Source organism: Tigriopus californicus, chromosome 6 (genome assembly GCF_007210705.1).
Source record: "Tigriopus californicus strain San Diego chromosome 6, Tcal_SD_v2.1, whole genome shotgun sequence".
Lineage (NCBI taxonomy): Eukaryota > Metazoa > Arthropoda > Copepoda > Harpacticoida > Harpacticidae > Tigriopus > Tigriopus californicus.
In genome coordinates, this window is record NC_081445.1 from 5,729,379 (window position 1) to 5,743,148 (window position 13,770).

General features: G+C 43.3%; 1 protein-coding gene across 9 annotated transcripts in view; it reads left to right on the forward strand.

Moving 5' to 3' along the window:
* LOC131882842 (putative polypeptide N-acetylgalactosaminyltransferase 9) overlaps positions 1-13,671 on the forward strand; it is a 33,850-nt gene extending 20,179 nt beyond the window's left edge. For 4 of the 9 annotated variants that reach the window (XM_059230132.1, XM_059230131.1, XM_059230134.1 and 1 more), the window contains 11 exons: positions 8,173-8,765; positions 8,863-9,078; positions 9,142-9,311; positions 9,797-9,961; positions 10,180-10,328; positions 11,065-11,247; positions 11,327-11,512; positions 11,575-11,703; positions 11,883-11,993; positions 12,330-12,458; positions 12,525-13,671. In XM_059230132.1, the coding sequence (XP_059086115.1) occupies positions 8,428-8,765; positions 8,863-9,078; positions 9,142-9,311; positions 9,797-9,961; positions 10,180-10,328; positions 11,065-11,247; positions 11,327-11,512; positions 11,575-11,703; positions 11,883-11,993; positions 12,330-12,458; positions 12,525-12,689 (1,941 nt within the window). In that variant the 5' untranslated portion in view covers positions 8,173-8,427 and the 3' untranslated portion in view covers positions 12,690-13,671. Of the gene's footprint in view, positions 1-6,421; positions 6,822-7,908; positions 8,014-8,172; positions 8,766-8,862; positions 9,079-9,141; positions 9,312-9,796; positions 9,962-10,179; positions 10,329-10,484; positions 10,634-11,064; positions 11,248-11,326; positions 11,513-11,574; positions 11,704-11,882; positions 11,994-12,130; positions 12,236-12,329; positions 12,459-12,524 lie in introns of those variants that run through there. The other 5 variants (XM_059230135.1, XM_059230138.1, XM_059230139.1 and 2 more) reach the window with 5 other exon arrangements.
* The last annotated feature ends 99 nt before the right edge of the window (positions 13,672-13,770 follow it).

Here is a 13,770-nt window from a genome sequence, read left to right on the forward strand (position 1 = left end):
TTGAATGCATGGCTAGCAGTAGCAGCTCTAGGAGTCTACTAAGCAGCTCTAACATAAGGAGCACAAAGAGTTGATGAGAAAAGGCTCGTTTGGGGATGAGTAGGAGAACTATCTTTGTTTCANGTGTCCGTCAAGGTTAGGTGGTAGTAGTAATGGGTACATTTATCATCCTAGTTTTTCATCCCTAGCCAATATATCATGGGCGAATGGTTTGAAGTTCGCATGCGACCTCCTGCCAATATCAATTCTGAAGTCCTGCGTACATTTCCGATGACATCGCGGCGTTGAAAATTGTCCAGGGCACGGAAGGAAAGAAGACGTCTTCCAGGCTCCCCCAAAAACCTGAAGGCTCTAGCCAAGTTAGCTCATCAACAATGAACCCCTAAATCCCTTTTGGGCTTTTCGGATTGAAGGGTTGGCTCTGCGGAGGCAATGTCAGCCGGAACTTTCCATCTCATCATACATACATTGCTGGTGGATGAACATGGAGCTTAGCGAATGAATGTCTGGAAATCCTTGAAAGACATAAAACCACCTCGACATTCAATTGGGTTGGAAGTTGGAAGTTCAGCCTTTTGCAGAGACAAGAACCGAGAGTTATGTACACTGCGAAAATATGCAAATACAGTATTCAGCATACAGCATCAATAGAGCTAGAACTTCGAGAGTGAGCATTATTATCTAACACGAGTCCTTTTAAGCATGCTCTTCTTATAAATATCTAGATTTCCGGAGATGATTGAACTTGGCAAGCTATGACCGTTATAAAGCGCGGGTACCTAGATCAACGCCATTCCCCCTAAGATGAGTACATGAGTGTTTACATGTGTGGGGTTAGGTCATCAATACAAAAAGTAAGGGGGGAGTCGAAAAGGTGGTTGGCTCTACCAACAAGGAAATTCAAAATTTTTTCTTGCAACAGAAGTGAAGCACGATTGAAAACCATAAACATTGATAATGAACCGATTTGCCTTGCGGCTCAACAAACAAGCTTCTCTATTTTATATCTCTATGATGAAGACGAATCGTTTTTCTTCCTTGTTTTGTTGTTGGTAGAAAAAAAAGAAAAGTTTTAATAGGTAAAGTCCTGGTGGATCCCATTAGTTTTCTAGGTTGGCATGTTTGCATCAGGGAACGCCGAAACTCAAATAGCAAAATGTCTAAATGAAAAAAGTAGAGCTCCCGGTGAATGTTGTTGCTCTTCTCCGTCTACCAACTGGAAATGAAATGCATGTCGTAGACGAAATGTGTCGCATCATCCACTGCCAATTTCACACCTAATATATCTCTTCTCCTCGAGACTTTGTCAAGATTATGATGTCTCAGATCTGATTATCCAATACCTCTCTGTGATCCATGATATGATGAGCGTTACACCCTTTGATCACATTCAAACTTGAAGGTGCAGGAGGCAGAACATAATCTGACACTCCATTCTCCGGTCATATTTCACTTTTTAATTTCCGCAGTCAAAGGAAATAATGCTCCCTGGTCTTCTTCGTGGCCCTTGATGTTGTCGTGGCTACATCGTGGCAAAATCGTGGCAAAGCGAAATTTGCTCTCTTAGTCTTACTACGTATTCAGCGGATGACCATCATCTATCTCCCTCTGGCGGTTAGGAGATATCACTCTGTTCAAGGTAGCCATTTCAACCAGGATCAAAGGAAGAGAAGGTGCACACCATCATCACTGTGCACAAGATGCACACATGAGCATTTACCTGAAAATCTTCTTCGTCTTCGCCAAGGAAGGGAGGAAGTCCTTTCGTTAGAATGCAAGATCTAGAAGCAAGATGAAGAAGCGCTTCAGGATCGCAAAGTAGGGCCCCGCACAAGTTTTAAATACTGCGGCTTAAAAGGGGTGGAACCCTGGGAGGGCAAAGGGAGAGGCTTAGTGCCAGTGTATTATGGTCCTCCGGATCCCTGGACATCGACCGCCTTCAATTTGGACCGATTATGTGCTTCGTTTGAGATGAGTTTCACATCGACCGGGACTACTTAAATGCACCATGGGAAATTGAGAATGCATGTATGTACGTTGTCGTCCAGAGGACTGGATTTCCCTTTTAAAGGGGAGGACTCGCGTGAGGTCTATGGGTGGTCATTTTACGACCAAGATGACCATGTGATTATTTGAGGCTCTTTGACAGCCTGGCAAACGAGGAAGAGATTCCCAGCCGTCCTGGTTTTCAATATAATGTTTTCAACTCTGTGGAAGAATGCAAAATGAGTACATGACTCTTTCCACAACTCTCGTTACCAACCAACGAGTACATCCCTTGACTTTGACTATGAGAGGGAATTGACGGGCATGGAAATGAAAAATGTTGTTTAGTTGCTTGGTTATTTCATCTCTCTGGAAAAATGCACATTCTCAAATGAAGGAAACATTTGTGATCGAATTCTTGGAAGACACTTGGAGAGGCGTGCGTGTCACATTTATTGTCAATCAAAGTCCAATCAAATTAGAGCCAGGTTTCAAGTACCATGATTGGACCGGTAGAGTGTACAATTTACACCCTAACTATGGAATGAGCTTTGGAATTGGCTTCCTCTGACAATCCGCGGGAGACGACGACTCAAGGTCACTCTGATTTTTGTCACGCATCTCAAAATCTCGCATTCAAATCAGCCTCGATGGCTCAGCGTGATTTTGTAAAGTTTCCTTGATTTGAATGAAAATTATCTTCTCTCTCTCTCTCTTTCTCTTTGAGACGGTGTCAATTCAACATTGTTCACTGACATGAAATCCTCTGCTCGATGCCATATTGCTTCGCTACCTGGATCAAAAAACCAAGGAGTCGGCGTCTCTTTGTTGGCCCATGACAAATGCTAAAACATGAAGATGCCAAGGATGCATTGGGGCATCAGGCTAAAGTGTTGCTCAAGCAATACCAAGTAGGGTTTGCAGGGATAAAATTGCTCCTTCATCCACTCTTCGCCATGTTTTTCAACTCGCACCCCAATTGAAATTGGCCCCTTGGAGGAAATAAGTAATAGGTACATGAGAGTGCGAGAATTACGTGCCAAATGGTGTCAAAAGCCCTGCCAGAATGAGTAGGTAGCTATTGTAGCCAGCAACCAACAAAGGATAGTGTACGACCGTACCCCCTTATCCTGTGATCCTGTAAAGATTGTCAACAAATCCTTCAGATCCTTGACGAGTTGCCTCTATGCGCTATTCAAAACTCAAGGATGCGGAATAATCATGTATTCATTCATCTTACCCATACATAGTGCCCATGCTTTTGAGCAGACCCTCTCTCCGTCAAAAATGGAGGGCGACCAGGAAACAAGCCCAGTTCACTCCTTGGGGGTTTGACCGCCTGGTACCCCTGAAGAAAGAAGTAATAAGCCCTACCCAAACACGATCATTCCGTAGAATAGAGACGTTATACGTCTTCTTTTTCAAGATTTAATTACACTTGCTTGCCTTTTTACTTCTATTGTTCCATGTTAATTTGAGCTTTACATAAATTTAATTGCAGTTTTTGAGCAGCCCTAATGATCATCCATCCAATCCATAGGAGATCAATCTCAATAGATATCCGTGCGAATGCAATGGTATCCTTGTCTTGGAGTCTGTGTCAATCCAGATGATTGGAGTGTTTTAGCAAAACATTTGACCTGTATCGCCGGGCAAACAATGTCTTAAGCCTATATTGTCGTTGACCAATGCTCTTTGTTCATCGATCCGCAACAGTCAATTTTCCGCAACAACAATATTTGGGCACGTGAAGAAGAGGAGGAAGCGTTGCAAAAGACATAGCCTGAACGCTTATATCACGTACTTTCAGAGGAGCCAAATGTTCTTGGCCGTGTACTCGACATGACTAACAGTTTTATGAACGGATGAATACCCCTCTGAGGGGCCATGAATTCCAGGTTGGGCCTAAAAAATGATGGTAGTTTTAATGCTAATGAGTCCATTTTCGATGATTTATCGCTCCCTGCCCGTAGTAGGAGCTTAGGCTGGGCCGATACGATGAACACTGGGTCTTAGCATTTTAGCATTAGCGTTTACTCACTCCTTAAAAGCGTACTAATTATGGGCATTCAATTTAGACAATCGCTGGGCAATCAGGATCGAGCCCAAAGCATCCCGCACAGGATCAGTTGAAGGAATCATGATTCTGAAGCACTACTCATTGGACATAAATAAACCCTCTTCTTGTTCAAGGCAATCGCGATTCGTAAGCATGGATTATGGAACACTCTATGAAAGAATCCTATTTTCCTGGTTGGAAAAACAACAGTGGTTAAGACTTGGTCGGCAATAATCTCACTACGATCGATTTGACGTGTCGCTTTGTCTGGCATCCAAATAATTTACGCTCTAAATGAAAGAATAGGCATTATTATCAAGATTTTTCCTCTTGTTGTCGTGGAGCTTAACTAAACCCGATTTGGTAGGGCTTTGTTGTGGCTTCTTGTTGCAGTTTTGTCAAAAGTTCCCTGACTACAAATTTGCCAACTAGAGCAGAATGATGACGAGTGAGTGCGAATTTCTAATTAAGGGCCCTGACTCATTGGTGAGACCCATTTTCATCCTTGAATGCTTGGAAAGAATCTATTTAGTTCGCCTGACGTCCTTCAAATAAACAAGCCTCCAGAAGTCTCAAGAAAAATCGACCGTCCGTTTTTTATATCCACCTAAATCAGGTTTAATGTTCGGTGGCTGAAATGCACACGCAATCGCATTCAAGCACATGAAATTTTGTAAATTCGACAACTTTGAGCGTTGGCGGAATCCTTTGTTGTGAATGGATGATGCTTGTAGCTCGTAAATTTGGTCACCTTTGCCTGTTTTGCACATAGAGGTAGATAGAGCCGCATGTATTGATTTCTGCCTGACAAGCGAAACTGTTGTTTTGTGGTATAGGTTGTGTGAAGAAGTAATGATTTCCGAGGAACAACTTAGTGAAGGCCATTCCAATATTTATCTCTCTGGAAATTATTTGTTTTGGCAAGTTTGATTGACTAGTTCATTGTGAACGGGTACAGTCTCTAGTTACCTGAATCGCCCCGGAGACCTTAATTTACAACTTCTCCAACCAAATTGTTGCCCCGCTCTGCCCTAGCATTTCCACTCTCCTAACCTCTGTGGTACTGCTTATTGTGGTACTGCAGGGACATGATTGGTGTCCATATTCATTAAGTCACCGCACAAGTGGTGTTCGTGCACAAGTCCATCAATCATGTCCTTTTTGATAATTTAGATGCGAGCTAAACGATCTTTTCTTATGCATTTCCCCTCTTGTGTCACCGATGGTTTTGACTGATTATAAAAGGCCAAACGTTAGTTTTTGCTTCAACGATTAGGCAAGACTGAATCCACCAAAAGGCCGAGAAGAGTAAAGTTATTGCTAGTGCTTATATCTTCCCGAAAAGTGAACTACTTCTTCATTATCCACGATATATTAAGCCACCCGAATGGCGTGCCCATTGTTTAAGGCGCTGCTCCGGCCACACCCTATTTAAGGTCGCTACTTCTGCCATTCCCCGTGATTTACGGCATTGTGGGTGGCGCAGAACTCCTATTACCCTAATGAGTATGACAAAAATCGGGGATGGCGTGCCTTTTGTGTGTGTGTGTGTATGTATGCTCTCGTTTAAGTGCTTGGAGATCAACGAACTCTGCCGTCAAGCCTCCAACCTAAAGGTAACAATTCGAGCCATTGAGAAGACAAGAGGCTCTGTTGCAGCCAATGCTCTCACGACTTGACATTTTGCCTCTGTTCTGGTCCGATCCTATGGTGAACACCAACCAGTCTATGAACAATGTAGAAATGGATGTACTCTCCACGACGAAAGAGAGGCTCGAACAGTTGATAAGATGCGATCAAATCAAGAAATCACGATGGAGACCAGGCTGTTATACTGAAAAAAAATGGATGAGACAGGTTGCACTCCATATCGTACGAGTACAATCCTGTTCGTCGGCGAGTGCGCTTTGATTTATTTCTTCCGGTGTCGTGAGTGAAACTCGACAAGTCGAGAAAAAGGTCCACCTTCCCTTCACGGGATTTGTTCCCCGTCACTTACTTCGAGTATATATACCTACCTATACGCGTACATCCTCGTGAGGAGATGCACGAATAATGTTTCCATCGAAACTTTCTGACAACTCAACGATGTTATGAAGGAAACCCGTCATCTCCATGAGTTCGGCAGAATATACGAGTTTCCAAGTGCTCAACAAGTGGAGACATATTGGACCCACGAGGAAAACCGAGCTGTCTGCGTAAGGGATGATGCACTTGACATGAATCGACAGCTTTCAAGGAACAGAAATGGCATCTACCCAAGTATAGTGCTCATTATCTTAGTGGTCAACATGTTTCTGAACCCAATGGGGGATCTTGAATCCAAATATTTTATCCTGTGCTGCTTGTACAAATGATCCCTCGTTCTTGGCAGGATTGGACATGTAAATACCATGCTATCCCAGTCTGGGTGAGTCGCCTAATGCTGGTTGGCATTGTTGCCCATGATTCGGCACATCTCCACCATCTGTGAGTTGCCATCGGAATATCTGCGAAGGCCCAGGATCGTGATTTATGATTCAGGATGCTCAAAATGGCCCTTGTTCATCACTCACTCACAATCCCCAAGTCCAATCGCTCTTGGCTCGACTCCTGTCCAAAATCAATCTCATCTTATTTGTGGACCTCTGTGCTATGCGGGAATGCACATTTGACGACATTGGTATCGATCGTACTTAGTAATGAGTTGATGAGGAACAAGCTTGATATACGTTGTTGGGTTTAATCTCCTCTCAAGTGCTTGAAATATTCGAGCGATGGATTTCTGTCAAATGAGGTATTTCGTTGACAAGGTATTCATTTGGTATTCGGACAGTACGTCTATGCTGTGATGTGAGCGTACATGTACTGCACTACAGTGATGAAGTAGAGACGGTTAGTCTTCCTCGTTGAACAATTGGAGCCCATTGAAGAATTTGGGCGTGGTCCCTCCCTCATCTGAACCTCATGAACTGTTGATGATTTGATTGCCGACCGTAAAAAAGAGCATTTTTGCATTCGTTCGATAACATTGAACGCGTTTGAATCAGTTTTAAGAACGAGGGTGCGGGATGCTTTAATGGATGGTTAGTTACAACTACCTAGAACCACAAATTGGGGTCATCTGTTAAGCCCCTTGAATTAGTTTGTTTTATGTATTATTTGGGCCCAGAGATGGAACTGATTTACTTTAAGAGCCGTTTCAAGCGAGGCTGGACTCAATCTTGGTCAAATTCTTCCAAAAATTCATTGAATTATTCAAGCAATGCATCCACACATTTCACAACGCTCTTTTGAAGCATAAGAGAGTTATCTGGGCTTAAGTAACGGCTTGGTTAGACTGATTTAATTGCCATCAGTCTTGTTACTCTTGCAGAGTAATCTAGTCACAAAAAAACACTATTGACGAGTTCAAATCAAGTGATAGCCACTCTATCATGGTTAAATCGGAATCTTTGCATTTATATAAGATATCTTGATCAAATTTCCAAGGCATCTTTCAATCATTCCTTGTCCAGCCGATAAAAATATGCAAAGTGAATTGCTGCCAATAGAGGACGGATTTTTTTCGCAATAGCTCGCTTTTTCACTAAGATCTCTCAAAATCGCCGTTTAGAACCTAAATGTAAATTCATTCGTTCCTCGCTATGCCATTATTGATGAGCCGAAAGCAAACGGCATTTCTAGCCGCTACAATGATGCCATAATACATCAAAGATATGCAAACCTAATTTTGGCTTATTACTGATTAAAATGCAACTCTAGGATTCGCCATGATTAGATTGCTTGTTCTTGTCGTACTTGCGATTGATGATGGAGGCATTATGTTTGATAGGTTGAGTTTAGGTCGAGTTCTGTCCGATCCGTGGAACCGGATGATAAGAGATAAGAAGGAGGAGGAAGAGCAGAATTAGCAGAAGCTGGAAGCTTATCAACATTTTTCTGGTCGAGCCGGGCAATGCCCAATTACAGTTTCTCGGCCTCATCAAGTGTGTTCATTTTTAATATCCGAAGTTATTTTCAAGTCATCCTTCTCAATTTCTTTTTAACGATATGAATCATGTGGAAGCTTTGAATAGTGTCTCATCTTGCATTCTGCTCGAGGATCGTCAAGTTGATCGTTGATTGTGTCCATCTTCTGTTTGCAGATTTTCCGGTCAACCAAGTTGTGGTTGTGACTCGGGTGGAAAAAGAGCCGCTTCCAACTTGTGATGTGATTTAAGATGAGATAACTCCAGAATGCAACATATCCTCAATATTGCCATATCGTGCTCCAATTGTGATCGTCGTGCATTTAGAACCATATCAAATTGTGCCTGAGCCAAACCAGGCTCTATTTAGTTACCTATTCGAGGAGAGAAGAACGGATATCTGCTTTTCACATTCCCAACCCTGAAGTCAAAATGGCCCTCATTCCGCGTAGACACCGATCTCTGATCTACAAGCTCTTGATCCTGATCCCCGTGGTTTGGTTGACGGTGGCATTCCTCCTCTACAGTGATCGTGGCGGAACCGGAGACTACCATGAAGAGCCCGCCTTCTTAAGGGGTGGAAGACGGGATCTCAACGCCCATCTGAGGGGCAGTGGACCCCGTGGGAGTGGAGGTCGGAGTTTGGATAACCTGTCCCTTAGTGGTCCTGATAAGGACCCAAGTCAAAACGAAGTCGATGTTCAAGGCGTGAAGGTGGACGACAATTTGATCAAAAAGCCGTCATCATCTTCACAATCCTCCGCCGAAAGGTAACCCCAAGATCCGACTATGACACTCTTGATGGAGCTTCTTGAGCCGTTGCATTGTTTCTTTCTTTCTTTCTTTCTTTCTTTCTTTCTTTCTTAGGTGGAAAAATGACGCGGAGAGACATGAGGTTGGGGTCATGCCACTCCCTCCCGACCCTAACGGTCCCGGAGAATTGGGCAAGCCGTTCAAGATCGAAAATCCCGATGCCAAGACCAAGAAGGTCATCGATGACGGCTGGCAAAAGAATGCCTTCAATCAGTACGTCAGTGATCTCATATCCGTGCACAGGACCTTGCCAGATCCTCGAGACGAATGGTAAAGGGTGGTTGGAATATTTTCGGTCGTGGCTGACTTCTGACGATCTTCTCGTTGTTTCAGGTGCAAAGCCCCGAACCGCTTCTTGTCAGATCTCCCGTCCACATCAGTCATTATTTGTTTCCATAACGAGGCCTGGTCCATCTTGTTACGTACGGTCCATTCTGTCATGGATCGATCGCCCAGTCATCTTCTGAAAGAGATCATTCTGGTGGACGATGCATCAGATATGAGTAAGAACACTATTTGAAAAGTACCAACCAAACCACATCAATAGAAAACAAAAATCAATGTGAAACGATGAACCATCTGGATCACAGTAGTATGGTGTGGGGAAGACGAAAACTCTGCCTGACTTAGCAACTTGCATGTATTCACTCAGCTTGCTGAGCTTTTCTTTTGCATGAATGGATATACGTATGTACAGTGCATACTGTACATAGAGCCCAAAGACCACGTTTACGAAAATGTGGGAAAAGAATAAGTGGCGTGGTTTTATCTATAATAGGAGGAAATTAGCGTTCCATTGACGTGACCGGGGGCCTTTTGGCTTTTGTTAGCCAACAGACCGACGACCACTTTAGCTTCTATGTTCGATCTCATCATTGGCTCGGAAAGTTGGGTCCAATGGAACATTGCCATGTCTACTAGAAATGAACAAAAACACCGTCATACATTATTGTTGTACTCCGTGAATTACCATTGCTTGTCTTTTTAGGTCATCTTCAAGAACAGCTCGAAAGTTATATGAGTAAATACCCAAAAGTGAAGGTCGTTCGTGAGAAAGAACGAGCCGGGCTAATCCGTGCACGATTAACTGGTGCTCGTCATGCCACCGGACAAGTCCTGACCTATTTAGACTCGCATTGCGAATGCACAACAGGTGAGAATATTCTTTACATTATTATTATTATTTTATATTTTTTCGACGTTAATAAAAAAAAAAACAAAGATAATAAATAGAAGCTCCACATAATCAGAGTTATTGCCCTAGACCGGGAAATTTCATCTTTGGTTTCACTCATAGCAACCTCTCTCGCTCAACTCCTAGAATGGTTTTTGATGTGCAAGCTAAGCAGATCCGTTTTTCTTTTCTTCCAGGTTGGTTAGAGCCTTTGTTGGACCGGATTGCGCGTGATCGAACCACCGTCGTTTGCCCCGTTATTGACGTGATCGATGATGATACTCTGGAGTACCATTTTCGAGATTCCAGCGGGGTGAATGTTGGAGGTTTCGATTGGAATCTTCAGGTATTTCCCGAACTGGATCATGGCCTATTCTTCACCTTTTACGGTGGTTCTCTCTGGAATCGTCGTCAAACTGAAAAGATCATGATCCAGTTGGTCTATTTCCGATTTCTAAAGTTGGCTATCTCCTTCTCTTCTATGGCAATACCCATCTGGTAGGCTGGTTGGAACCTTTATTAGACCGCATTGCCCGTGATCCGACCATTGTGGTTTGTCCCGTAATTGATGTTATTAGTGACGACACTTTGGAATTTCACTACAGCCCGAGCAAGACACTTTCCGTCGGAGGATTTGATTGGAATCTCCAGGTTAAGCCCGAGTTTCGTTTGAAAGTCCGTTTGTTCTTGCTTTGTCTGCATCCAATCCAGACGCGTTTTTGGCATGTTTTAATTTCACCATTGTCAAGGTCGTCTTTGGGCTGACTTAATACACTTTCCCTCTTATTGTGGAGGCTTTTCCGGATCTGTCTGAAAAAAGGCCTCAGCTCAATTCAATCAAGCCAAAAACAGTCGGAGAAGGCAGAAAGACCAACCAACCTCCTCCAATCCGATTTGAGGTGGAGGTTTACTCGAATCGGACGGAAGACGACATGGATCCTAAAACGATTTCTCTCAACATTAGTCATGTCACATATCAGACGAGATCTATTTTTAATTAGGTTGGGGTCCAACCGTGTTATGTCCATATTTCCGACCAAAGAAACTCGGACAACCATTATCATGTTCCTCATCTATTCCAGTTCAATTGGCACGCCATTCCTGAACGCGAACGGAAGAAGCATAATAGCTCAGCCGAAGCTGTGGCCACGCCCACAATGGCTGGCGGACTCTTCTCGATCGACAAGGATTTCTTTGAGAGATTGGGCACGTACGATTCTGGTTTTGACATTTGGGGCGGAGAGAACCTTGAGCTCTCCTTTAAGGTATGGATTGGCTATTTTACTGTAAGCTTGAGCCAGTGAGTCGTTTGAGGGTGACGAAAGTATTGATTTTGTTTTCCAGACGTGGATGTGTGGGGGAACATTGGAGATTGTTCCATGTTCTCATGTAGGTCATATCTTCAGGAAGCGATCACCTTACAAATGGAGAAGCGGGGTGAATGTTCTTCGTAAGAACTCGATCCGGTTGGCCGAAGTGTGGTTGGATGACTACAAGAAGTACTATTACGACCGAATTGGCCATGACTTGGTATGCCGCACCAATTACTTTAAAGTGGAGAGAACACGCTCTTAAACTAGTTTTCTCCCCAGGGCGACTTTGGAGACGTCAGTAGCCGGACAAAACTTCGCAATGATCTTCAATGCAAAACGTTCAAATGGTACTTGGACAATATCTATCCGGAGCTGTTTATCCCGGGCGAAGCCGTGGCCAATGGTGAAGTAAGTAATGTTATCATTTGCTCATGTAATCAGCCCAAAGAGCACTACAGTATTTCCTAAGTTGGATGCGCCGCCAATCCGGTGTTCACTTGAGACGAGAAAATATTGAACAAATTTGGATGTTGTGACAAAGCATGTTTGAAGACAAAAAACAATGCAAAATATAAACCTTGCTGTAGATCCGGAGTCTCTTTGATGACGCAAAGGCATGCCTTGATGCCTCCATTAAGCGAAAGTTACTTAACAAGAAAATGCAACTCTTCCCATGTCATGGTCTCGGTGGAAATCAGGTATTTTCCGATATCATGAGGCTTTTAGTGAATGGTAGTGTCTAATCGTGCCCGATAGCTCTGTGATCCAAGTTGTCGTTCGTTCTGGTGCTTATTTTCATTGACACGTCATTGACACGTATGTCCTTTGTTCTCAGGTCCGAAATTCGTGGAGTAGTCAGTGCGTGGATTCGGCTGTCAAAGCAGACGATCTGCATAAACCTGTCGGCCTTTGGCCCTGTCATAACCAGGGTGGAAATCAGGTGTGTCCTATCGTCGGGTTGTCCTTGGTTTTTTAAATAGCAATCAATCATCATATCCTTCTTGATTTAACTCTTAACCTAACCTCTTTTCCAGTATTGGATGCTCTCCAAGGAAGGCGAGATCCGTCGAGACGAGGCTTGCCTGGATTATGCCGGCTCAGAAGTGATTTTGTACCCTTGCCATGGCTCAAAAGGCAATCAATTTTGGGAGTACAACCATCAGGTAATCATCATCATCAATGTGAGCAACTCAATGCAAGTACGTGTTACATGTCTTCGCTTTTTGCAGACCCAGACCATGCGACATGGAAGTAGTCGGAAATGTCTGGCCATCGGCCCGAACAAGGACAAGTTGCTGATGGAAATTTGCGATCCGACGGAAAAGCGTCAACGTTGGAAATTTGGCTCGTGGAATTCCGAAAAAGCCTCCCAGGCCGACGTGCTAGAATCATGATGGACGCCCTTTGCGAGGCCACGTTTCAGATCCGGCCTTGTATCCTCCATAGACTTTGATGCATTCGTTTAGGCGTGAAATGCACCCGGAAAGGGAATAGCAATGAGAGTTGTGCATCGCCTCTAACCGTGAGAATTGTGTCCGATGGGAATCTACAAGAAAGGCTGGACATTCAATAAATTCATCCAGATTCTGCTACTTCAACGACGCCCCCTACTAATTACGATGAAACTTATTACTTGTGCCAGTGTGATAGCAAAATTGGTCACTCCGTGTGTCGATTGTTTGACTTTTTATGAATACTGCGAGCGGAAAAGAACCCGTCCCATGGGGGAAGCGGGAACAGAAAATGGGCCAAAAACACTCCCACTATTCCTACTACTACTACTATTATTATTATTATTATTACTACTACTACTACTTCTAATGCTACTGCTACTACAACTACTACTACTATTATGAACAAGCAACACGTCAACAACATATCAAGAGCAATCCATGTGGTGACTTTTGAATCTAAGATAATAATGAATGAACCAAGTGCCTCAATTGATTATTACACAATACATAAGGCATATCAACTAGTACTACAGCTCCAATTTGGTCACAATATTTGTTTGGCAACCAAATGATTAAGAACCCCAAGAAATTTTCCCAGACAAGCTGAATAACCGGAAATGATCATTCCGGATTGTTCTGCAAGTCAGAATGTTTGACCAAAGCAACCCTTATTGCATAGCCCAGAAATGCATTTGAAAAGTTCCACTTTGTTGACTATCATTCCCATCTATTCGTTCCTTCCGCCCCGCCCCCGTCTATTTTACGAGTATATTTTTGGCTCTTTTTGTGATTTCTGACGGGCGTAGAGAGCTTTTGTTCATTGGGTTGATAAACTGTGTGTTTATGTCTTCTTGAAATTGTCTATGAACTGTTTCCTTGTTTGCTACCGAGTTGCCCAAAATAAACTTTCTACTGAAAAGGATATCAATCACCTCCTATTTGATGTTTGCATTAGAAGCTCAAGTTCAATGGACAGTTTTCTAGATTTTAACGGACTAACAACTTGAGAGATAGAGAATTC